The sequence below is a fragment of the Podarcis melisellensis genome (genome assembly GCF_964234715.1).
Source record: "Podarcis melisellensis genome assembly, chromosome: 8".
Lineage (NCBI taxonomy): Eukaryota > Metazoa > Chordata > Lepidosauria > Squamata > Lacertidae > Podarcis > Podarcis melisellensis.
The window spans coordinates 79,567,265-79,593,368 of NC_138540.1; the positions used below are offsets into that span (position 1 = coordinate 79,567,265).

General features: G+C 50.9%; 1 protein-coding gene across 1 annotated transcript in view; it reads right to left on the bottom strand.

The window, feature by feature from the left end:
- Window positions 1-10,446: 10,446 nt before the first annotated feature.
- Window positions 10,447-26,104, bottom strand: part of CADM4 (cell adhesion molecule 4) — a 131,783-nt gene continuing 116,125 nt past the window's right edge. The window contains exons 2-9 of the mRNA XM_081922256.1: window positions 24,677-24,823; window positions 23,319-23,471; window positions 20,207-20,347; window positions 19,116-19,277; window positions 16,913-17,003; window positions 15,578-15,750; window positions 14,560-14,688; window positions 10,447-12,839 (exon numbers count right to left, since the gene is read on the bottom strand). Coding sequence (XP_081778382.1) covers window positions 12,730-12,839; window positions 14,560-14,688; window positions 15,578-15,750; window positions 16,913-17,003; window positions 19,116-19,277; window positions 20,207-20,347; window positions 23,319-23,471; window positions 24,677-24,823 — 1,106 coding nt within the window. The 3' untranslated portion in view covers window positions 10,447-12,729. The remainder of the gene's footprint in view (window positions 12,840-14,559; window positions 14,689-15,577; window positions 15,751-16,912; window positions 17,004-19,115; window positions 19,278-20,206; window positions 20,348-23,318; window positions 23,472-24,676; window positions 24,824-26,104) is intronic.

Genomic DNA, 26,104 nt, shown 5'->3' on the forward strand with positions numbered 1-26,104 from the left:
TTTTGGTCTGCTTCGGCTCTGGCGCATGGTACTGTGCTGGTCTTTGTAATAATTAATTTTATTATTTATACCTCGCCCTTCTGGCTGGGTTTCCCCAGCCATCCTTCCGGCACCTATAAAAACAATAATAAAATGTCCAACCTTCAAAACTTGTACTCATCATAGAGGCCGCTGTTGCCCCAGCTACGTACATCTGCACACACACACACAAACCACCTCAGTGAGCCTTATCAAAGATGGCAGAGCAGGAAATGGCTTGGCATTTTTAATGCTCCAATTCAACTAGCTCCTTGTATAATCCCCGTTGCTATGTTAACTAAAAATGCTGTTCACAGAGTTGGAAGGGACCCTCCCAGGGTCATCTAGTCCAACCCCCTACAATGCAGGAATCTCAACACATGGGTCCCCCATCCAGTTTGAAGCAACACACCCCACCTAGTCCTGGGTTAACAGCAGAGCTAACAGTACACTGCAAACCTCTTCCCCAGAGTGTTGATCCCAACTGTAATGCAATCTGCTGAGGAGTACAGTATAAATGCAATTGTTAGGTCACTTAATAGAAACTCGGAAGTGCATTCAGCAAGCTCTCCACAATCTAGTGCCCTTCGTCTTTAAGCAGAGGCTTGACAACCATATGTCAGGAGTGCTCTGATGGTGTTTCCTGCTTGGCAGGGGGTTGGACTCGATGGCCCTTGTGGTCTCTTCCAACTCTATGATTCTATGGTTCATCTGCTTTGAACTGCACGTACACTGGCTAAGCATGATGGGATTTGTAGTCCTAAATGTCTGGAAGGCACTAGACCAGGCTTCCACAATCTCTGCCATCTAGATATTTTGAGACTACAGTTCCCATCATCCATAACCACTGGTCCTGCTAGCTAGGGATCATGGGAGTTGTAGGCCAAAAACACCTGGAGGGCCGAGTTTGAGGAAGCCTGCACTAGATTGAGGAAAGCAGAGTTAAGCAGTGTAATGAGGCGGCTCCTGTTTTTGTCTACATCAGTGTTTCCCAAACTTGGGCCTCGAGCTGTTTTTGGACTACAACTCCCATTATCCCTAGCTGGCAAGAGCAGCGGTCAAGGATGTTGGGAACTGTAGTCTGAAAACAGCTGGAGACCCAATGTTGGGAAACACTGGTCTACAAGGATGTAAGATGATGCTCAGCATATTCTTTCTCCTGACATAACCCTCTCTGTCCAACTTGTGTGAGGTCTTGTAAAATAGTTTGGGACAATTGGAACTTGCAATCACACCTTGTAGCACAAATGCCCTTGAGCCGAAAGCTCCATGCAGCTTTTATGTCGGTTCAAAGTATTATAGAATTGCAGTGTTGCAGGGAACACCAAAGGTCATCTGGTCCAACCCCCTGCAATACATGGATCACAACTTAAGAATCCCTGGCACATGGCTATCCAACCTGTGTTTGAAAACCTCCAGGGAAGGAGAGCTCACCACCTTCCGAAGTATACCATACCACTGTCAAACAGCTCTTAACATCAGAAAGTTCTTCCTAACGTTTGGCCATAGTCTCCTTTCTTGTAATTCAAATCCAATGGTTCAGTCCCTCTGGAGCAACGAGAAAACAAATTTGCTGTATCTTCCCCAAGATACTTCATAGCCCTTAGCTGACCCTGCTTTGCCATTAAAGACAATTTCTTTACTATAAGGGACAAATATTGCCAACACGCTCAGTGTAGCTTAAAAGATGCCTCAGTCATTTGCCGTCAGTCATCACTGCCCAACTATCTCTTGCAGTAATTTCATTTCTCGCTGAATCCCAGGACATGAGACGCAAGAGGGTTTTGTGCCAGCAGCTGCAATCCTACCCCCCTGCCCTTTTCGGGGAGCGAGCCCTATGGAATGCACTGGGACTTCCTTCTGACTACAACTCCCAAGTTCCACCCTCAAAAATGACAAGTTGATTTGAAGAGGGGAGGGCATATGATTAGCACAGTGGGTGCCCTCCTTCCCTGCCCCCAGTGCCCAGTAGGGAGCTGTTTGCAGAGAGAGAGAGAGCGGTAAAAGTTAATGTGGGATGTAATGCATGCAGCCCAGTCTTATGAGCTGTTGCCATTTGATGGCCGCCATGAAAGTTGGTGTCCATGACTGCAAAAAGAGAACAGAGTTTCTGCAAAAGGGGCAGAGGCGGCACTGCCAGGCAGCCTTCTAAACCAGTTCGTTGCAGAAAGGGAACTTCAGTTGCAGATGCAAGCAGGAGAGAGAGCTGTGCCCCACAGTTTGCATTGCTAAATGTCCTCCCACTTCAGTAGGGCTTCCTGTGCTTTGGACAGTTGCAGGACAGAGGTTGTCATCCAACGGGTGAAGCTTTCCTCTCTGCCGTATCAACATATTGTTTTTGAAATTCAGCCTAGCCCGGTCCTTCCCTTCTCCCTCTCCACCAAAAGGCACCGTTTCAGCTTTCAGGAAAGAGGGATGGGGGGGGGTGTGGAGTGGCGTGGCGTGCGCTCAGCTTCCAGCAACGGGGAAAGGAGTGATTGACAGCAAGGCTCAATTTTCTCTTGGATGTATTCAAGATTAGATTGCAAAACTGCAGTGCATTTTAAGAGGATGTGGCTACATCATCATCGTCGCCAGAGAGAGAGAGAGAGACGTGATCCTGAAGAATAATTACACGGGGCTGGAAACACAAGAGGACCGCCCCCCCTTCTCCCTACTCTCCTTCCCAAATACTGAACCCAAAGAGGGTCTGGTAGAAAGAAGACTCAACTACTCATACCCAGGGCAGGCTACAAATTTATAATGCCAGATAACCCACAGCAGATTCCTCTCCCATGCTTCGCTCCCTTCCTACTGACGAAGCTCTCCTGGAGGTCTCCATCTCTCTCATCACCTTGCGCTTTGTTCAGACACTGTACCCTGTTTCCTCAAGGCCCAACCTACCCCAGCCCTCTCTATGGGGTGGTACAGCCCTCAGCTGCTCTTCTATCTCTCTTCTCTTCCCCCCACCTCCAGGGAAATAAATATCGCTATTTTTTTTTTCCTGGTTCACCTGAGAATCATAAAATTGTAGAGATGGGAGGGACCTTAAAGGTCTTCTAGTCCAACCCCTCTTGCAACGCAGGAATCTTTTGCCCAACATGGGGCTTGAACCCTCGACCATGAGATTAAGAGTCTCGTGCTCTCCTGGCTGAGCTATCCCAGTCAAGCCACCAAGAAGGATTGAACTTCCCTGTATCACCTGATGGAATACAAAGTTCAATCCTGTTTTCTGAAGGGCAGATTCTGGCTGCATGTCTATATGCTCCACACCAGTCATCGCACAGTGTGGGGCAGGTGTATGGGGCATGGAGGAAACAGTCCAATGGGTCACATGGGGAGGTCTGGCAGGCCACATCTGGCACAGAGGCTGACCATTTCCCACTACTTCTTTAATCAGGGACTTTGCAGGGGGTTGGACTAGATGCCCCTTGGGTACCTTCCAATTCTAAGATTCTATGATTTATTTATTTTTCACCAAAAAGGGGAGGAAGGGGCTTATCGGAGGCCTGGCACAGAAGACCTGAGGCTCGAGCCCCCTGTGCCATCGACATCCCTGTCACTCTCCTTTTATCAAAGTTCAGCCTCAACTTTTCCATGAAGTCTCATCCCTCATCGCCAGCTGATGCAGAAGTGGAAACGCAAGGAAGGCTGCCTTTGCCCTCTCCTTATCCTTGCCTCTCCTGCCCCACTGTCTAAATTTAGGCTGCCAATTCCTCGGGGCAGGGACCTGCCTTTTGTCTGTGCGTCGCTGGGCCAGGCAGCCTACGCTCTGATGGAGCTCTGCGTGCAAATCAATGAAAACACAGAAAACCAATTACCATCCTAATTCTAGGTTTGCTCGAGAGACATGTTCCTGAAGAGGAAGCGGCAGAAAGGTCCCACTCGCCGCCCGCTTTTCCTTTTCCAAGAATCTCGTTCCTTGCAGCTCTCTCGGTTCACAGCTATGGCCTCTTGTTGTCTGTACCCTAAAGAGGCTGGGGAGCCCTCTGTCCCTCCATGGCGTAATCCCATCATATCCTGCCCATTCTCCCTGGGCAGAACCTGGTTCTAATCTCAAGACTCTCCCTGGATTACAACACTAAAAAGGAGCATGTTGCTATACCCGGTGGTGTAGTGGTCCAGGGTTGCGTAGGGTCAAGGAGGGACACGGGTGGTGCTGTGGTCTAAACTACTGAGCCTCTAGGGCTTGCCGACTGGAAGGTTGGCAGTTCGAATCTGTGCAACGGGTTGCGCTCCCATTCCTCTGTCCCAGCTCCTGTCAACGTAAAGCACACCAGTGCGAGTAGATAATTAGGTACTGCTGCGGCGGTAAGGTAAACGGCGTTTCCGTGCGCTCTGGCTTCCGTCATGGTGTCCCATTGCACCAGATGCGGTTTAGTCCTGCTGGCCACATGACCTGGAAAGCTGTCTGTGGACAAACACGGGCTCCCTCGGCCTGAAAGCGAGATGAGCACCGCAACCCCATAGTCGCCTTTGACTGGACATAACCCTTTACCTTTAGCAGCAGCAGGAAGAGGCGAAGGAGGAAGTGGGAGCGAGGCAATGGGGTTGCCACCATCACCATCCATGTCCCCACCATGGAAGGCTGTGACTCTCTGGCCCGGCGGGCCTCCAGCCATCCGTCCTGCCAGCCATGTCAAATGAAAACAAGGAGAAAGTGAGCCAGGACAGGCCTGAAGAGAAGGTGGCAGCTTGAAGAGACTGGGTGGGGAAGGGTGTAGCTTGTAGGGTGTAGGCAGGTCCGTAGGGGGCTGGAGTTTGAGAGGTGTGGAGGGTCAAGGGTGTCCGTAGCATGAAAAACTTTAATAAAAATCTTAACGTGCCAAAGAAGAAAGCCCTCTTTTCCTAGTGATGCTGCTGTAGAATAGAATGTCCCTATTTTTATCTGAGGGATATTGGAGGGGATGTCAACGTAGCCACTATTCAGTCTAGTCAGGTTCTCTACATGGGGAGGGAGGGTGCGTCTTGTCCTTTGCCTCAGGTGGTAAAACGTCCCTGTCTTCTTATCCGCTCGGCATCTTAACCGGTCGCTTTGCTCCTGCCCCGACAGTGGCTGGGGGCTGATTGGATTAGGCACCCAAGGAAACCCTCTCGACCAAGAGGCCAGGAAGACACTCACCTTGCTAATGAGCAGAATGAGGCTCGTTAGGAACAATTTGATTCCGAGATGAGTTTGCTGCCCCAACGATCAGGCGCCATCCATCTTTGTTCTGCCGGTCGCCGTGACATTTGGGATTCGGGGACAGATGGGCCCAGCGGCCTGATTCGGAAGAGGCTGCAGAAGAGCTGCACAAGGGCTGTGGGGCCTTCTCAAACGATCACAGGTGGAAGGCTAATAAAAAGGGCCAAGGGTCAGGTAGGTCTTTTTATTCTGTACCGCAGAAGCCAGGTAAAGGAGCACAGGCAGGCGTGTGTTTTTTTACCAAAACTGATAAGCAGGAGCTACTTAAACTTTGCGCTAAAAATGGAATGGTATCCGTGTTCTACCTCCACTGGCAGGAGCAGAGTGTCTTTGAGTACCAGTGGAACAGAATCACAAGTAGGGATACAGCTCTGTTGGAAGAGTGTGAGACTCTTAATCTCAGGGCTGTGGGTTTGAGCCCCACGTTGGGCCAAAGATTCCTGCATTGCAGGGGGTTGGACTAGATGACCCCTGTGGTTCTTCCAACACTACAGTTCTATGATTCTTAACTGTTGTGCACAGGTCCTGCTTTTGGGGTCCTGGCTTCTTTCCTCCTTGTCCTATTGTGTGTTGTGGTGGTGTTTTTTCAGACTGTAATCCTGCAGGTAGAGACTGCCTTGTTTTGATTGCCTTCAAGCTGCTCCGGCAGCCTTTTGGCAGAAGGTAAAGGTAAAGGGACCCCTGACCATTAGGTCCCATCGTGGCAGACTCTGGGGTTGCGGCACTCATCTCACTTTACTGGCCGAGGGAGCCGGCATACAGCTTCCGGGTCATGTGGCCAGCATGACTAAGCTGCTTCTGGCGAACCAGAGCAGCGCACGGAAATGCTGTTTACCTTCCTGCCGGAGCGGTACCTATTTATCTACTTGCACTTTGACGTGCTTTCAAACTGCTAGGTGGGCAGGAGCAGGGACCGAGCAACGGGAGCTCACCCCGTTGCAGGGATCCGAACTGCCGACCTTCTGATCAGCAAGTCCTAGGCTCTGTGGTTTAACCCACAGCGTCACCACGTCCCCTTTTTGTGCTGCTTGATGTCCTGGCTCTGAGGGGAAGGCAGAGGACAGGGCTGGGTTGGAAAAAGGGGGGGGGCAGAGCAGGATAGAAGGAGTCTTGATTTAAAAAAAAAATGCTTTGTGCGTCCGCATCTAATCTTACCCCTTTCCCAAAAGAGCCAGTGTGGTGTAGTGGTTAAGAGCGGTGGACTCATAATCTGGTGAGCAGGGTTCGATTCCCTACTCCTCCACATGCAGCTACTGGGTGACTGTGGATTAGTCACACTTCTTTGAAGTCTCTCAGCCCCACTCACATCACAGAGTGTTTGTGGGGGAGTAAGGGAAAGGAGATTGTTAGCCACTTTGAGACTCCTTTGGGTAGTGATAAAGCGGGATATCAAATCCAAACTCCCTCTTCTTCTTCTTCAAAATTAATTTATTCGTGTGTTTTTCTTCTTGTAAATCTACCACAGAATAAAATAAGATAAAATCTGGATTTGTGTTTTGTTTTTTTCAGAACAGTGGAGGGGATGTGTGCTGTGTCCCATAGGTGTGGTGGCCCTTGTCCTTCTTCTGACAGGAAATGCTCTGCGGGGTGGGGAGGGGGGACCAAAATTGGGGGGCTGAGGAGGGTCAGTTGGGGGAAGTGAGACATGTCCTTATTTTCATCTGACGAATGCTGGAGGGTATGTATGTGCTTCTTAATGCTCTGAGGGCCTGGATGTGAGAACGACGGCAAGGGCCTTCAAACAGCTACTGTCTAGAAACACCTATCAAAGTGGTTGAGCTGCAGCAAGGATCCAGAATGGACAAAGCCACAAAGATGACCTGGAAGCACGAGACAGATAGAAAAAAGGGTCCATTGTTGTGGAGAACAATCTCTGGAGAGGGGCAGAGTTAGGTTAAGTGGAAATAGGGCTGTGATCCAGCAAGATAGAAAGCGCTGCAGGTAAATTCAGGCCAGGGAAATGAACGCTGCAATCCCAGGCAGGGCCGGGGCCTGAAAAGAGGAGGGTGGTCCCTTTCTTTTTTCTTTTTCTAGAAGGCAAATTCTTCTCCCTCCTCCTCCACTTTTCAAGAGCCTTCATTTCTCGGCTGCTCAGCCTTGGACTGGCCGTTCTGCGGTGGTGGAGCTGGGCATCTGGTCGTATTAGTTGCCCAGCGAAGCCCAGGACTGTGATGATGGGAAGACACTCGCCCGCTAATGAGCACAGCGAGACTCATTAGGAGCGATGTGATTCCCAGACAGCTTTGCCTGCCTCCAGCTTAAGAGAGTTCACCGCTGTGACCCGGAACGGGGAAAAGGCAGGCGAAAGGGCACACCGAGACAGGCAAACAGAAACTCAAGTGCGATGAAAGCGGTCTGAGCATCTCACACACACACACTCGCGGCAGCCCAAGGCTTCTCTTTCCTGGGCAGAGAAGCTTCCTCCACTTCTAAACTGCTGTGCTCCTTACCATATTACCTGCCTTCATCCTTAGTCTATGTGTGGAGGCACGAGTGACAGCCTTGGCAACAGCAGGGCCGGCTCATGGCATTTTGACACCCGAGGCAAGCTACAAAATGGTGCGCCCCTCCCCAGCCAAGGAAGGAGAAGTGCAGAAGAAAGGTGGAAAGAGACCAGCAGGGCCTCCTGCTCACCAAGACAGGAGGCAGATACAGCCTTGCTACGGCCTTTGATGCCACCACAGGGTGGTGCATTCCTTCAAGGCTGATCTGCTTCCCCTGTAGATCCTGCCACCCGAGGCAGTCACCTCCCTTTGCCTCATGGGTGGGCCGGCCCTGAATGTCAGCATGGGGCATCCTCAGGCAGCCACTGGGATCCCAGTAAACCAATGTTTGCCCCAGTGAGCACTGGACTGCTGGGTGCCTCCCTTTCGATTTCTCACAATGCTCCACTGCAAGTCACTTTGGACTGTTAACATGGTGCGCCCTCCCCCCCTTTTCACCCCCCCGGAAGGAGTGCTGCCATTTAAATTTCCCACAATGCCCCAGACCAGGGATAGCGAACATGGTGTTCTCCAGACAACCCTATCTCCAATGGGCCTCAGCTACCATGGCCAAGGATGTTGAGGGTTGTTGTTCAGGAACACCTGGAGGAAAACATGCTGGGTACCCTGCCCCAAAATGCTGCTACATCCGGACACGGCAGGCTCTCAAAATGGTATGGCTGGCCACTGTTGATAGCAATATGATGGATTAGATGGACCATTGGCCTGATCCAGCAGACTCTTCTTATGTAACCTGGAGCTGGTGATTTGGATATACAGTGGTACCTCGGGTTACATACGCTTCAGGTTACAGACTCTGCTAACCCAGAAATAGTACCTTTGCTTCAGGATGAGAACAGAAATCATGCTCCGGCGGAGCGGCGGCAGCGGGAGGCCCCATTAGCTAAAGTGGTACTTCAGGTTAAGAACAGTTTCAGGTTAAGAATGGACCTCCGGAATGAATTAAGTACTTAACCCGAGGTACCACTGTATATTATTTGTTCTCCGACCCCCTCATGCCTTGGAATGCAGTGTGCATCTGTCCAAACTGTTTTCATCACGCTGGGAGGCACGTCTTGGTCTTCGTCACTCAAAATCATGCGGGTGTCACGACAAGAGCTGGCGAGTATCAGCCAAGAGGGCGCAAAAGGTATCTCAAATGGAGACCACACCAATAGATGAGGTCATGGGCATGATCCAGATGGGCTTCTTGGCCTGATCCTGACCAGGGAAAACCACAGCTGTAGGTCAGGAATAACGGAGTCCAAGGCAGGAGGACTGCATGGAGTGCTGGGTCCGTTGCTTTTACCTAGATTGCCACTCCAGCTTCTTGGGCAAACGCGAGCAGAAAGTGCCGCAAACCCAGAATTTATGCCATTTTGTTGAACATTAAATTCCCCCCACTCCTGCAATTGTTTTAAAATATTTTTTCCGGTAGCTCCCAGTCGGAATGTTTTCCACGAGAAGAGAGTTTTGTACAGAATGACAGATGGGGGACGCGTAGAGGGACCCGGCGGAGTAATAAAAATGAGAGTGAAGGAGAGAAATGGAAGGGAAAGCAGGAACTAATGTGCAAGGCTCTCCGTCCTCAGCCGAAATGGGGGCTTAGCGCATTTGTTCAGGGACTGGAAACAGGCACAGCAGAAGACCAGGGCAGAGCAGGTGTGTGTGCGTATAGATGCTGCATAAAGATGTGAGAGCAGTGCATGCAGCATGTTATGGGGCAAGAACGTGGACAAGAGGAGCAAGAATCCACGACTGGGACAGTAGTGGGGCAGAATGGCCACGGAGCGTTAGGGATTGCAGGAAGAGCCAGATGAGCACAATGGCTTTGGATAGGGAACTACTCAGCACCCAAGTTCGCTGGGTGGCCTGGGGCTATGGCTGCATCTCTCAAGCCCCAACATAACCGTGAAAATAAATCAGAGGGGTTTGGGAGGCACTTCCCCAAGGCCCTCAGAGAGGGAACATGAGGAGGCCGATCTAGAGGACAGAATGGGATCCGGCAAAACACAGATTCGAATCCAATTTTTGGCACAGATTCTTGTGCAGCCTTGGTTGGGGGAAAAGCACACTCTCCCAGCCTCCATTTCATATCTGTGAAATGGGAGCCTCCGCGCTTCCGCGGATGAGAGTGGCTTTGGCGTTTGGCTGAGCGGCGGCAGTGAACCCCCACGGGGCTATGCTGTCCCTGTCAGCTTCATATGTCTGTTCTTCCCCCCCCCCCCCCCCGCTTTTGCAGCAGAAAGATTGTGACGGCAAAAGCACTGAATTTGCTTGCTGCTGCTTTAAGCTCTGTCAGTAGCATCCCCGACACAGGAAAACAAGTTGGATCTCCTGCATGGGGTTGGCTCCAAAGGACATTGAGGCTGGGCAACTTGTTGGGGCTCCAAGACTGGAAAATAATAGCCCCCCCCCACCCTGTTCCTCTCCACTTTTACTGGGCACCTGGCTAGAGATGGATGCAGTGGAGAAGAATTCTCAGTTTGTCTGCTTCAACTCTTGAAGGATTGGGGAGTTGGGCAGGCGAAGAGAGCTCACATCATTACCTCCACTTCTGAATACCAGTTGCTGAAAACCACAGGAGGGGAGGGGGCTGCGTGGCTCAGGTCCTGCTTTTAGGCCTGTCATGGGAGTCTGGCTAGCCTCTGGGAAAACAGGTTGCTGGACTCTATGAGCCCCTGGCCTGATCCAGGTCAGTTCTCGTGTTCTTTGCATTTGCAGAGCCAGAACCGCTTCCACAGCACGCACTCATGAACAAGGATACCACAACCACTGGTGTTAAAAGAATTAATCAGGGGGATTTATTGAAGTATCAAAGGTGGTTAAAAGGCAGACATAGATATTTACATATATATTAACTTTCGGGCGTGGGGGAAACAGTCTTGGGCTGCAGAGGAACAAGCCCCCCTGCATACTCCCGACCCCCAGTTATATATTAATTATTATATTTTCCATTCTTTTCATTTTTTTTTAATCTCCCCTTCCGAGACACAAACAATATAAAATAAAAACCGCGAGCCAGAGACGGACACAGAATCACACGTCGGTTTCTTTTCTTCTGTTTTGTTCCCCAGACAAAAGACAGAGGGAAAGGGGGTGGGATGGAAATTCGAGGGAAAGCGAGGAGTGGGCATCTACTGGCACAAAATGAGGGACGTCGGCAAGGATGGAAGGAACCAAGAAGACCAGGAGTGGAGTGCGGGCGGGGGAGAAGGGAGCGGGGAAGAGACGGGGTTCAGCACCCCCTTTTGTGGTTCAACGCTCAATCGTGGGGCTGGACCATGGGGTGAGGCGGCAACTGCCTCTGGAGCAGCCATTTCCACAGGGGATTCCTCCCATTGGCAATCACCAGCACTGCATCCTGCAGCAGTGCATTGCAGCCACCTCTGGGGCAGAGCAGCCGTTTGTAACAGGGGTTCGCTTAAAAAATGACCCTTTACCGCAGCTGTGCTTGGGGGAGGCTGAACCCATGAAAGCAACATCCAGACAGGTGCTGAGGGAGGGGTGCCTATTGCTGAGCCTCTCGTCCTGCTCTTCTTCGCCGATCCCAGCTGCTTCCGGGGAGGGAGGCCGAGCGGAGAGGGAGGGAGGAAGGGGCAAGGGGGTGTTGCGAGCGACACAGCGGTTTCTCTCTCGGGGTCTGGGGATGGGATGGCATACCATCGTGGCCACCAGGCCCAAAGGCGAGGAGGAGGAGGAGAAGGAGGAGGAGCTGAAACTGGCCACAGTCAAATCTGCATATGTTGGCAAATTCAGACGGATGCAAATTCTTTTCCCATGTCCTCCACTCTCTGCAGAAGCTGGGCTGTGGGCCAGGGGGCAACGCTTGGCTGTCAAGGACAAAGTGTGGGCTGTGGGGGGTCAATGCGCCGATGGGGCTCCGTAGTCCCATCGCCTGTCCCCAGCTGGGCACATCACATAACAAGGACGACAGAGACAGACAGAGACACCCCCTTTCCTCTTCCCACCCTCCCTCTCCCTCCCCAAACTATCATGGCTTTGAAGGAAGAAAAAAAAAAGAGTCCAACTTGCTTCATAAGGCCCCACACGGCTTGAGCGGCCCTGGGCTTAGCAGTGGGGGGAAAGGTGCGGCTGAGAGAGATATGGTGCCAGGCGCCCTGAAGAGAACTCAAGGCGATCCGGCGACTCCCAGCCTCACGCTCCTGTCATGCTGCACGCCAAACACTCCGACCCGGCGGCTCCCCTCCTCAGCGGCTGGGGGCAAAACACACCCGAGGGGGGTCCCAACTCACAGAATGGCTCTCTCCCCCCTGGCTGCCTTCCCTGAACTTGAGAGTCTCCCCCAGGGCTGCTGGGAAGATCCTGGCGTTCCAGAGCAAAATATGTTAGCCCCATCTCCCTCCCCAGATATTTTGAAACTCAGTGCTAATATCGGAAAGAAAAGCAAACAAGCAAACCCAGAGCTAACGGGCCACAGTCCCTCCAAGGGGAAGGGCCCTTTGACACCGTGACCCACCCTCGCAGTCTCAGCAGCCCTGGATCTCTGGGTGGCCTCTCCCCCTCCCTCGCTGGGTGGCTTCTACGCTATTTACAAAGAGACCCAAGCCCTCTCACAGGGCTCTGCCTGTCCCCAAAGAGAAAAGGGTTGTGGCTATCCCAGCCTCCTGCTCTTTTTTATTGAAGTGGGGCCATGCACACACACTCTCTCTCTCACACACGCATACATCCTCCCCAAAAGTAACAGGAAATAGCTCTGGTGCAGAGGGCATGGAGGGGGAGGAGTCAGACAATGGCAGGAGGCGGAGCTTTATAGCTGGGGGTGGGGCTAAAGTCCTCGGTTTCAAAAATAAAACCGAACAAGTGGTGGCCATGTGTGTGTCCCCCCCTTTTTTTTACACAATGGATATTTTTTTAAGCGTTTTTTTTCTCTTTTTAATCCAACCCTTCTTTCCCCCTCCCTCCCCTCCCCCAGCAAGAGTGGCAGCTTTTCTATAAATGTCTCTCCCCCCCCCTTGCCTTCGGCGCTCCCCCTCCTCGGCCATTCTGCCCCCAGCGCTCAGCCCCCAGCACCCCTCCCCTTCCCCCTCCCCTCTCCCAGGCTCAGATGAAGAATTCCTCCTTGCGTTTGTGGCCGTCGCCGCCGTTCAGAAAGGCCTCGCGGGCTTCTCCGTGCTCGTCCAGGCCGCTTGCCTCGTGCGTCAGATAGGAGCCTGTAAAAAGAGGACGGGGGTGGGTGTGAGTTGAGGAGAAGTCTGGGCACAAGCAATGCCCTGGAGGAGACTCAAGATCTTGCTAAGGTGACTCCATTCATAGAATCATAGATTTGGAAAGGTGTAGGAATGATCGCTGGGTGTGGAGCACACTCCCCGCCCGCGGGCAGCCTCAGCTGTCTGAACATCTTCCCCTCTGTCTAACTTTTTGCGGTCTCAGTAGTCTGCGGTGTCCTGTCTGTGACCTTTGTCTCTGAGACCTTTGTCTCCTTCATCATAAATTGTGCAAGGGGAAAATGACGCGGTGGAAACAGGTGCCAAAATAGCTTTGTACCACCCCATTTCAGGACTGGAAGATGTGTAAAGGTCACAGCCCAAAATGTATCTGCCTGGGTTTGCATATTGTGTCAATAAAAGGAGCCTCCACAGAGCTGGCCGGCAGCTCGCTTGCAGCTCACCATGCACAGCTCACCTGCATTATCAACTCCTGCCTCATGTCCTTCACTTCAGAAAGGACCCCAAGGGACTCCCATTCCAACCCCCTGCAGTGCAGGAATCGCACCTCTAATTACATGTGTTGCTCCTCATCCCACAACTAGAGAACAGATCCTTGCTTTGGCACTATTTCTGTTTGTATGAAAGCCACACTCTGTCACCCTCAGTTTGGAATGGCTTTGAAGACACATCACCAACTTATGCATGTGCAATGGGACCTCACGGGTGTTTAGTCACAAATACGTCCCCACTGGACTTAACTTTCAGCAATAGCTACGATCAAGGAAGAGGAATTCTGGAAGGCAGAGAATATCAGGTTCTGCTCTCTAGCGAGTGTACCCACAGCCAAGGGGGCGTGCAGTGGCAATTGGAGGAGAGCAGAACGTTCCCCCATCCAAACACATGCACCCCAAACCAACCAGATGGTTACACCGCAAGCTGGCACCAGGGCTTGGTAGCTTCACTCACTGACTGAGCCCCGAAATCTCACGTTCCTGATTGCTGCCAAGAGCGGCTGGCCTGCCCTCTCCAACCAGCTGTGGGAACCAAAGGAGCAGATTTCTCTGCTTCTCGTTCTTCCTTTGGGGGCAGAGGTGCAGACTGGGGTCAGAGGGAGAGGGCAAGCGAGAGGCAACAAGGAGAATGGGAACTCTTTAAGTGTCTTGCCCAAGAATTCCTCTCCGAAATCTGCAGCTGGCTGTGAGTGGCTAGAAGAAAAATGCAGGTGGTGTACACACATCCTGTACATTCTGCATCCTGTAGGTTTTGGGTGTGTTTTTTTGAAATACTAAGCTTGGATCCATTTCTCCGCAAACCACCTTTGATCCGAATTGAGAAAAAACCCTACCTTGCTGTGTTTTAAGCCGGCAATTGTGTACACAGCCGTAGCATTCTCCTCCCCACGTACAAAGAGGATTGGGAAAGACTGTGAGAGAGGCTGGTTTTAGGAGCCACAAAGTCCTTCCTACGGTGGCAGGAAGCCTCACTCCCAAGCCCTGCGGGGTCTCCCTGCTTTTATCATTTCAAGCTCCTCGCTCCAACCCCAAAGGCTAGAAATATGCTTTTTGAATACACACAGAGAGAGACACACACATGAAATGACTGTGCTGCAAGGCAGTTTCTCAGATCAGTGGTGAGAGATAGATGGAGCAACCCAGCTTTCCTTCTATAAATCAGCACTCGTGTCTCTTATCTGCCCGGCTGGCACCATGGTTCCGACACTGACCTTTCTGCCGGATGGAGCACCACACCATGACTATAAGCACACAGATGACGAGGAAGACCAGGAGCGCCAGGATGCCCCCGACAATGGCATAGGGCACTGAAGTCTGGGCCTCCACAATGGCCCCGGGGTCTGCCAAAGACAGGGAAAGGTTAAGGTGTGAGAGGCGGGGTGGGTGGCTGGAGGCGGTGCCCTCCGCGAACTTCATACCTTGGTATGGGCCAGGGCAGAGGACCTGAGCCTACCCTATTTCTGGCTGCCCTCCTGGCAGGTGGAAAGCAAACACCTCCGTTGAGAGACGCTGCCATAGGAGCAAGAGTAAGGAACTGGAGGCCCACCAGCCCCAGCCAGGATGGTGATGGGACTGGCACTCCACTGATATTTGGAGGGTCACGGGTCCCCCACCCCTGGCATTAGGGGACAGCACCTAAGACCCTTAATCTGGACCAGGAAGAAAGGGTGTGGTTCCACAGATGTTACTCAATTAAGTTAATTTTATTTGAAAGTAGTATTGGAAAACTGCTACAATGACCTATATGGAAACTCAGCTAGGGGGATTCAAGGAAGTTACTTAACAATGATAGGGAAATTGGGATATTAACAGTGAGGATAAATGTTTGTTTGTTTTCTGTTTTATATTGTAATGTTTTCTTATTTGTTTGTTATAAATTTGGAAAAGCAATTTAAAAAATTGGAAAAAAGAAAGGGTGTGGTTGGGGGGGGGGGTCTGGTCATCAGAAACAGCTAACTATAAATCTCACATGACTTAGCGCATCACCCGAACAAAGGAAAAAAAATATTTGGCAAGCAGAAATGTTTCTCCCTGACAGGCTAACTTTCTATGTGCGGGGTTTTAAAAGCGTTCTGTCATGTGACCCCCCCCGCCTCCCCCGGACCCTGAAACAGACTTTTAACTCCTCGCCCGCTGCATGTGAACATCAGGACAGCAGTGAACTCGGAGGTTCTGGGCTGAGCTTAGGAGAGGGGAGCTCTGGAGCAGCAGAGAACACGTGTTGCTTACCGTAAACCACCAGCACATACTGGTCCGACGAGCGGCCATGTTTGTTGGCCACCTGGCACAGGTAGGTTCCGTTATCCAGCATGCTGAGGCTGGGGATGGTCAGCACCTCTCCCTCTGTCAAGGCCCGCTCTGGCAACGAGTCGTTGGCTCGGCTCCACTTGATGTCCGTGGGGCTGAGGGCGGAAGTCAGGACAGCCGGTGTTAACCTTACCCCTCTGCTCCCAATGCCCATCTCTGGTGGCCCATGCGGGTCACAAGCGCCTCATCTCCCCCACATGAGCACACACAAACACACACCAGTTTCCTTCCTTCCATCAAGGTTATTTGCGGCAAGCGCTGCCAGAGCCCGTGATGGATGGGACATGGAGCTGAGCGGCTGGATCAAGGGGCGCTCGAGTAATAACTCCGCTCGGGAATTGTATCCATCAGTCAGAGCGATATAGAAAGGCAAGGACAATTTGCCCCGCGTATACAGGGAAGAGGTGCCACAGAGCAAGGATGGGGGTCTTCAGAACTGGGGGGGGGCGGTTTTCAGCAGGTGCCGCTTTTGTTGTGTTGCAGAAGAAGGAAAGCCTGCCCCAAATGCCCTCTGTTATGCCTACTGCTCAGAGGCTGTGGCCCCTCTCCAGTGTGGTGTAGTGGTTAAAAGCGATGGATTCGTAATCTGGTGAACTGGGTTCGATTCCCTGCTCCTCCACATGCAGCTGCTGGGTGACCTTGGGCCAGCCACACTTCTCTGAAGTCTCTCAGCCCCACTCACCTCACAGAGTGTTTGTTGTGGGGGAGGAGGGGAAAGGAGAATGTTCGCCGCTTTGAGACTCTTTCGGGTAGTGATAAAGCGGGATATGAAATCCAAACTCTTCTTCTTTTCTACCAGCTGCCCAATAGCAGGGCCTGAGGATGAGGGGAGGCTAACCTGATGCATCCCACCCCCCGCCCAGCCCCCCAAGATGTTGCTGGACTACAAGCATGTTGCTGGGCCTGATGGAAGTGGACTCTGGAGTGTCAAAGCAGATTCTCCTGAAATAGTCAGGTAGGGGTTTTTTTAATAAGAGCAGAAGAGGCTTCGGAGAAGCATCTATGCCCACTTCTTTTGCCTGTGGTCAAGCAGGTTTTGAAAATGGCCTTCAGGTAGGGCTGAAAAAGACAGGCTCTGCCGGAAACCCAGGAGACAGGACTGTCTGATAGCACAGGCAGTCTGGAGGCAGGTGGACCTGTCTGACTCAGCCCAAGACAACTTCCTGTGTGTCTATTCCAGAACCTGCCTTCCCCTGCTCACCCCACCTCCATCCTCTCCTCTAATTATGGCTTTCCCCATCCTGCGGAAGTACTCACCGCGGGTTGCCTTTGACGTCACAAGTCAGAACTAAAGTGTCTCCTTCCCGCATCACCCCCTGAGACGGATGGATCCTGGCTGTGGGAGCGACTGGGGTGGAAATGGAGAGAATAAACAGGAGGTCACAAATCAGCCCGTGCACAGAACAGTCACACTTCTCAAGCAAGGCCCGACAATTTGCAACCCTCGCCGTGGAGAGGAAATGCTTCCTTCAGACGTCAGAGCCATTAGAAGCCTGGAATTAAGGTTTTCGCTGGCATTGTGGCTGATATCAATACATGCATCCCTCCTCCTTCTAAAAGAGCTGCCTTGCCATAGAAAGAAGGTTAGATTGCAAAGGAAGGCTGGAACAGTTTCCCTGGATTTTTGCATCACCCACGAAAATGAGCGATAGAAAACAGTATGCATAAAAAGTAAGGAGATCTATATATCCAGTATATATAAACAGAAACACCAAAATGACACTTATTACACTACAAGGAAATTGAACATGCAAGTAAATTGAGAGCCCACTGAAGAAAATGTGTAGGAAATTTCAGAAGAGATCTGAGTTCGCCCACCACACTACTGAACAGGGTCTCTGAACCAGGGTTTTTCTGCATTGCTTTTAAAAGGCACGTGGTTTAGGCTCAGGCCTGCATTGCACTGACCTCTGGTCCACATGCCACATGGAGCCAACCAATGGTTTGGCATGAATGTGTGTGAGTGTGCAGGCTCCCAGAGAGGAGATTGCAGCCTCTTTGGTCCCCTCCTTGGGGTTTAAGCTGCTCCACTGAGCTAAGCCATGGCTTGCCTTAAGTGTGTGGTTCTGCTCCCTAGGGCAAACCTTGGTTGCGGTTGTGGTGTGTGGGGGACGAGAGCTAAACGCAGAGGAAGAGCTACCAGGGAGGAGCAAAGCAGCCATGACCTCCTCTGTCAGCGCCTGCACACTCACACATTCACTAGCAGTGTCTGCAGATGTAGAGCAGGTTATTTTCACTTATTGGATTTTCCACGGCAAGGGGAAATCCGTTTTGAACGTAAAAATAAATAAACATATGGGCTGGCGCTTAGATGACGATGACATTGGAAGGTTGCTGAGAAAGAACTGTAGGGTCATCAACAGCACCGATTTCACAATGAAGTGGCCAGGTTGCTTGCTCACTGGGGCAAGACGGCTTGAGCATATTACACCAGCCTTGTACTGGCTGCCAATTAGTTTCTGAGCCCAATTCAAAGTGCTGGTTTTGATGAATAAAACCTTAAGTGGCTCAGGACAGCAATACCTCAAGGCCCGCCTTTCCTCGTATGAACCGGCCTGTGACCAACATCTCAGGCCTTTCTTCATGTGCAGCAGCTCTGGAGGGAGACGACAGGACTTTTCTGTGGTGACTCCCAGCTTTCCCCAGGAAGGCTCACCTGGTGCTTTCATTGCATATCTTTAGGCTCCAGGCAAAAACATTCCTCTTCTCCCAGGCCTAGGGCTAATCAAGCAATCTACAGCCTTTTAAGCTGGGAGGAGTGGGGACATTATTGTTTTGCTTGTTATGACATTGTGGGCTTTTTTGGTGTTTTTATACTGTAAGCCGTCCCTGTGATCCTCGGATGAAGGGCGGTATAGAAATTCAATAAATAAGCCATTAAATTCCCTTTTGGAAGCCCCCTGCTCTCTTGCCCTGGGCATTCATTCCTCCAAGAGAAGTAAAAGGTAAAGGACCCCTGGACAGTTATGTCCAGTCAAAGGCAAATATGGGGTTGCGGCGCTCATCTTGCTTTCAGGCTGAGAGAGCCGTCATTTGTCCACAGACAGCTTTCCAGGTCATGTGGCCGGCATGACTAAGCTGCTTCTGGCGCAACGGAACACCATGATGGAAACCAGAGCGCACGGAAACGCTGTTTACCTTCCCGCCACAGTGGTACCTATTTATCTACTTGCCCCAGCGTGCTTTCGAATTGCTAGGTTGGCAGGAGCTGGTGCAGAGCAACGGGAGCTAACCCCATTGCGGGGATTCGAACTGCCAACCTTCTGACCAGCAAGCCCAAGAGGCCCAGTGGTTTAGAGCCAGAGGCCCACAGCTCCGTAACCTCTGCCCACCCTACCCAAAGGAGAAGGGGAGGGTAAAGGGGCCCAGCAGGGCCCAGAATGCACTGCAGCCCTGCCACGTGATGCCAACCCTGCCTTTGCCCTCTTCCCCCGCCAGCAAGGCCCCTGCGGTCACTTACACTGTACATCTAGCACGTACTGCGTCTCCTTCCGCTGGCCACGCAGCGTGGGGTGGGTGGCCTCGCACGTCACGACGCTGCCGTGGTCCCTGCGCTCCACCCGGAAGCGCACCACGTTGGTGATGCTGAACACTTTCCCGTTCTCCTGCTTGCTGCCTATTCCTGGGGTGGAGAAACAAAGGACATGTGCACCAGCCCCGCTGGTCAACCCCGCCGAGCGCCTGCAAACGTCCCTTTAAAGCTGAGTTAAGGCGTCACGCCTTGCCGCGGGGCTCTTTTCTCTTTTTCTAATTTTTAAATTACATACAATTAAAATGCAAACGCCGTGCTCGGGAGGGGTAGGAGCGCATAACATTACTCCTACTTGCCTCCAACGCAAGCGCAGAGAACTTGTTCCCGGCAGCCAAGAAGCGCTGGGAGAGACCCAGAAGCAGTCTAAAAGGAGCCCCAAAAGAAACATCTGCCTTTAAGATGCCAAAAAGCCCTTCTATTTTAAGTATTTTCTGGGCAGGCAGGGGGAAGAGTAGGAGTAGCTGCTAATAAACTCAGCTCGTGTATATGCTGCAGTTAAAGAGGCATATGGATGCGGCCTCAGCCTCAGGCGTTTGGAGATGACAAACTTTATTGGGGAGACGCTCCCTAAAACCGATCCCAAGCTGAAAAAAAGCCAGCACCTTCTAGGAGGTGCATTAACTGGATATCCCAGTACTAAGCTAACTCATGTCCCCAACAACAGATCAGTTCCTACCAGGTTCACATGTGTACATTCTGTTCCACCACTGTATTTTTTTTTAAGTGCATAAAATAATATTCAAATATGTATTTCATCTCAGTGCACACGTTTCCAAATTTATTATTATTTCAACCTAAATTATTTGTTTTACCCTAAGATATGCATTTTTGATGGTTATTATTATTATTATTATTGCTTCACCCAAGTAGGAGAAAAATCTAAAGGAAAACTATGTCCCGTTCTGCACATTCCACTTCGGAAGGTCAGCTGGCATGGGAATTCACAGCTCTGGAGCTTTGGGACCAAAGCAAACTCCTACAGGAAACTAAGTCCCTGGATTCCTCCCGCCTTCCCTCACCTTTCAGCTCTTTCCGGTCCCGGTCCCGGTACCAGCGCAGCGTGGCAGCAGGGCGTGACCTGGGGACGCTGCAGGTGAGCTCCACTTCGCCTCCTTCCACGGCCTGTTCCTTGATCTCCACCAAGGGGTTGTCAGGGGGCACTGTAAGGAACAGCAGTTGGGTTATGGGGCAGGCAGTGGGGCTGTCTCCAACACAGCACCAGATCCCACCACAGCATCACCTCCACAGGCACCCAAATCAGTCTCGGATCTGGTAAACCCAGCCGGAGAAGGGTGGGGCAACCTGTGGTCCTTCAAATGTTTTATTCAATTTATAGCCCATGCGTCTGTAATAGCATACAACTAAAACAGGCATGTCCAAGAGGTAGACACTGAGATCAGTGAACGTCTGTGGTAGATCACTGGCTCCCGCCAAAGAGGCCCAGTTTTTAACTCTGTGAGTAGATCTCAGTCTCTTGGAAGTTGGCCACCCCTGAACTAAAACATGTCATTTTTTTAAAAAAAAAACCCTGGCAAAACCTTCAAAAAAGAAAACCCAGTTAAAATTTTATTTAGGAAACCCAATAACCCAACTCTCATAGCTAATAATTCCAGCGCTTCCAGCAACAGACCTTTCAGCCACCCAATGGCTGAGACAGATGCACCTCACTAGGGAGGGCATGCCACAAATGGGGAGCCACCACTGAGAAGGCCCTGTCCCTGGGTAAGCAGGTAACCCCCAGTGGCAGCTTCTACCAGCCCCAGCCAGTGTGGCCAGTGGTCAGAGAAGATGGAACATCATCTGGAAGGCTGCCAGTTCCCCACCACTGAACTAGGGGGTCCAACGGCAAGGGTGGTGAGCTCTTCAGGTGGGCCTCTGTGACTGTTCCAGGATTCCTCAAGATCACCAGTAGAAATGCATCCTGGGAAATTCCACTTTCAGGTCAAAAACAAAACAAAAGCTGCTAGGCCTTAAATTAGGGTGGAAAAAAATAACACCTCAGAAGCCACAGATGCGAGTGAACAGAATATCAGAGAGTCAGGAAATGGGATTCTGTTGCTCTGCATTGCTCTTGGTTGTCGCAGACACACACACCCCTCGCCCAGTTGCAAAATTAGAATTATGGAAAAGAAGCAGACATTTGCATAATTTCCTAAGAATACCTGATTTAGCTTCTGTTAGTGCAGAATGTGGAGGCTTCCCCACCCCTTCCTTTGGGTAAATTATACAGCATACTGATTCGGAGCATGATCATACGGGGTGTCAATGCTTGGCCTTAAAAGAAGCATATGAATGTCTAGTGATTGTGTGGGAGGTTAGGTAGGCGCTTGAAATTACAGGCTGGGGAATGCAGAAGGTCTCTGCATGCAGGAGGAGGTCTCAGTTAAGGTTGCGGGAAGCCTCCTTTCTGAAAGCCTAGGGAGACTGAGCGAGGCGGGCTAGCGATTTGACTTGACAAGGCAGCTTTCTGTCTCCCTCTCCATCTCACCGCATCCACACCACACCATATATTTATAGCTAAAGAATCCTGGGGACTTTAGTTTGTTGTGCACAGAGCTGCAATTCCCAGAGCCCTGAACAAATGAAATTTCCCAGAATTCTCTGGGGGGAGTCAAACTTAGCTCAGCGCATGTCCTGGGAGCTCGTGACCAGACCTCACAAACAGGGGTGTTTAGCGAGGGAGTTTAAGGGGGAGGCCCAGAGTTCTGTCTCTTGGTGGGCATAGGGCCAGAGACATGGAGGGCAAGGGAGCTGCTGCAGTGACCTGTAACACCTGTGCCATGTTTGTCCTTCTGCCAGAGAACAGGAAGCAGAACACTTGCAGCAAGTGAAAGCTGGTTGTCTTGCTGGAAGAGAAGGCGCAGCAACCTGAGGCCTGCCTAGTCACACCTCAAGCGACATGACATCATGCAGAATTGCTTGATAAGAGCTGGAAGAGAGGAGACCAAGAGGAGATAAACAGCCATGTCAAATATCTTAAGGGCTGTCACATGGAAGGGGGAGCGTGCTTGTTTTCTCCTACTCCAGAGGGTAGGACTCGAACCAGTGGCTTCAAGTTTTAAGAAAGGAGATTCCGACTAAACATTCGGCAAAACTTCCTCACAGTAAGAGCTGTTTGACAGTGGAACACTCTCCCTCAGGAGGCTGTGGGCTCTCCTTCCTTGAGGGTTTTTAAGCAGAGGTTGGATGTTCATCTGTATGATCTGGTTGAGATTCCAGCATTGCAGGGGGTTGGATTAGATGACCCTTGGGGTCCCTTCCAACGCTAAGATTCTATGAAAGCTGTGTGTGAGAGAGATTATTATAATTACCAGGGTTTTGTTTTCAGCCAGAACTCTCTGGAACAGAGTTCCGGGACCCTTTCCCCTCAAAATATATATATTTTTAAAAATCCGAAATTTTGGATTTCTTTAAAAATATGTTTGGATTGCTTTATCACAGGTGTGCTTGCTGACCTGGCTCCTTTGGAAGGGTGGGGATATAAATAAATTTTGCACAAGGCCTGTGTTGGCCTTAATTCATCATAACACCACAAGGTAAGAACGGACTGACCTTCTTGCTAACCTGCTCCCACCTTCCAGCATCCTGTGGCCGAAGGTCACAAAGGTACCAGGGCTGGATGAAAAACTATTTGGACACCTGCCACATCTTTCAATTCCACTAACTTTTTAGTTGGATTTAACAAGCTGAATATATACGCAAGCAGTGCTTTCTGAGGCTTCTGTTGTTCCACGTAGACCTAGAGTGGCTCCATCCTTCCTTAGCCATCTCCTCTGCCAACACTTCTGGCAATGAGCCCAGTCAAAGGTTAGGCTAGAGGATCACCCCATTTCATTCCAGTTCCATGATTCTCTGAGAACTGTGCTTGTGGGTTTTGTTAGTATTTTTATTTTTTAAAAAAACTTAATTGGCTTTAATGTATCTGTGATGTGTCTCGATTATTGCAGAAGACCCAGAGGATCTGGGTGGACCGAAGAGGGTGCTTTAGGAATAATAACAACTATTATTATTATTCATGGATATGGTACTGTAACTCCTCTTTCTTCCAGTTTATGTTGCAATCCCGAAATAGGGCGGTGGCAGCTGTGGCAGAGAAGGCAGAGGTGGCAGCAGCGGGAAAGTGGCACATACCCAGCACAGTGAGGATGGCGATCTGGTGGTGCGTGTCTTCTGTGTAGAGCTGGCAGAAGTAGCCACCCTCATCTTCCAGGCGGGCATTGGAGAGCACGATGCGGACTTGCTTCTGGGTGAACTCCACCAGCTGGAACCGCTCATCCTTCAGGGCTGTAAGGAGGGTGAGGAAAAGGCGTCTCATGTTATGGACCAGTGAAATGAGAAGAGGGTCATCAGGCTGTGATGCTGTACAGTTTTCAATTGTATTTCCATTGCTTCTTTTATTTCTTATGTTTTATTTCATGCTGCAACTTGCATTCCATAGAATTCAAATACATAAGAAGCAATAAAAATACCGTCTTGGGGAGGGGGGTTCCCCACTTTCTCTCAAGTACGAGGGACTGTCTCTATTTGAGACAAGATGCCAGGTGGCATGGAGGTGCAGTTCATGGCTTCTCTAAGTGAGGATCACTCAGTCCGCGCCAAACCTACCATTAGGCAAAATGCAGCAGATCCCTTAGGCAGGAAGATTTAGGGCTGCTACCGAAAGCTGCAGAAGTGTCTAGGGCTGGGCGATATCTGGTTTTCAACATAGTGATATATCACTAGCGAGACATCATGATATACAGATATATCACAATGTCTGAAATAAGAATGGAGCTACGTAGAGGCAATGGCTGGCTTTGCGGTTTTCCCCGTATTGGGATTTTTGCAGGCGCCTGATCTTGTAGTTCGCTGCCCCCTGCAGGAGGCAGGGGAGAGCTGAGCTGGCAGGGTTAACAGGGGCTACAGGAATCAAGAGAAGAATTGGCTGGCTTCATGGTGTTTCCCATGTTGTGATTTTTGCACAACACACCCACACCTACACGATATATTCACAATATATTGAAAGGTCAATAATTCCAAAACCGATACGGACTTCAATCCTGTTTTGGATGATATATCGATATATCGCCCAGCCCTAGTGTGTAGTTGGATACACTTAGCATAGGGAGGGTGCCGTCTGGACTTTCTTCCTCAGTTCTCAAGCTATCTTGGGTCAGCCCTGGACTCTGACTGGGTTGTTCTTAAGTTCAGGGTGTAACCGATCAATTCCCCACTGCCCAGGTCAGATTGGCTAGTGACCCAAAGGAAGAACATTGTTTGTGTGCTTGCTTCCCCATGAGGCATCTGGCTTGGCTAACCTGCCTCGATCCATGTGCTCTGCAAGCACCTCTGATATCATACTTGTTCTCTTCTTGCAGCAGGTTGCACTGTAGTGGGCTGACCTGTAGGGGGTGCTGGTGCTGGTCCAGATGGCAGGCCTGGGATTGAGTGGGTGGCATTTCTTGTCAGCCCAGCCTACAACCCCACCGTTCCCGAAGCCCCATTCTTACCCCGTGTGCCGTTGAAGAAGAGCGTTTGGCGGGATGGGTTTTGGATCACCACTATGGAGCCATCGTACTGGTGGAGCTTGCAGTTGATCTCGGCCTGGCCGCCCTCTGCCACGGTCACATTCTCAGCTTGGACCTCCTGAGCTCTGGCTAGTGCAGGGAGAGGAAGAGAAGAATGGGTTACCATGACGTTCACGGGAGGCGAGTGGTGCTTTAATGTGAGCGGGGATTCGCCTGGGCTGAGTACCAGCACCCGAGCCCCTCTTTGCCTACCAGTGAAGAATAAACTCATGCATAAAGGTAAAGATAAAGGGACCCCTGACCATTAGGTCCAGTCGTGACCGACTCTGGTGTTGCGGCGCTCATCTCGCTTTATTGGCCGAGGGAGTCGGTGTTTGTCCGCAGACAGTTTCCAGGTCATGTGGCCAGCATGACTAAGCCACTTCTGGTGAACCAGAGCAGTGCATGGAAACGCCGTTTACCTTCCCGCCGGAGAGGTACCTATTTATCTACTTGCACTTTGAGGTGCTTTCGAACGGCTAGGTTGGCAGAAGCGGGGACCAAACAACGGGAGCTCACCCCGTCGCGGGGATTCGAACCGCCGACCTTCTGATCGGCAAGTCAAAATTATAAACATTTACAGAGGGTGTTGGAGCTGCCACATGAACATATTCCACCTCGCCAGATTTCTGAGCTACTGAGCAAAGGAGTGCTCCTGAGCATGTGTGGAGAGCCCTTGTCACAATTTGCTTCTTATGTCAGAGATAAGTGAGATAAGCAGGGTTTGGGGGTAAGCCTGGGACTGTGGCTTCCAGGCTGGATTTAGAAGTTCAGCCCTGGGGAGGTCAAAGTCTTTATATCCAGTGTGGGGATTCATTGAACCGTATAAGCGTAGAGTTGGAGGGGACCCTGAGGGTCATGTAGTCCAACCCCCCGCAGTGCAGGAAATCTCTACTACAACTGCCATCAGCCCCTGGAAGCATGGCCAATGGACGGGGTGATGGGAGCTGCAGCTCAGCAACATCTGGAGGGACAGTGGTTCCCTACACCCGCTTTATATGTGGAAACATAATCACATGAGTGGGCCACACCCTCACCTGCCACCAGGGAAAAGGACGCAAGGGGCACAGAGGTGTCTTGCTGTAGGAATTGTGCAATATTAAGCAAAAGGCCTGAAGCAGAAGAGTTGACCGGTTGCTTCAAATCAAATATATAACCTCCATTCCTTCTTAATTTTCAAGCTGCTGGCCGTGACAATCTTTACTCCTTGGCTCAGCATAGTTTCCCTTTCTCTCTCCTGATCCTCTCCTCCAACCCATGTTTCTCTGTCCTGCTCTCTCTTTTCCAACTTTAGCCCCCTGCTTAAAAAAAATTCTGACCTTCTCTCACATAAACGCAACTCAGACAATGGCAGCCAAAAACTCCTATCTG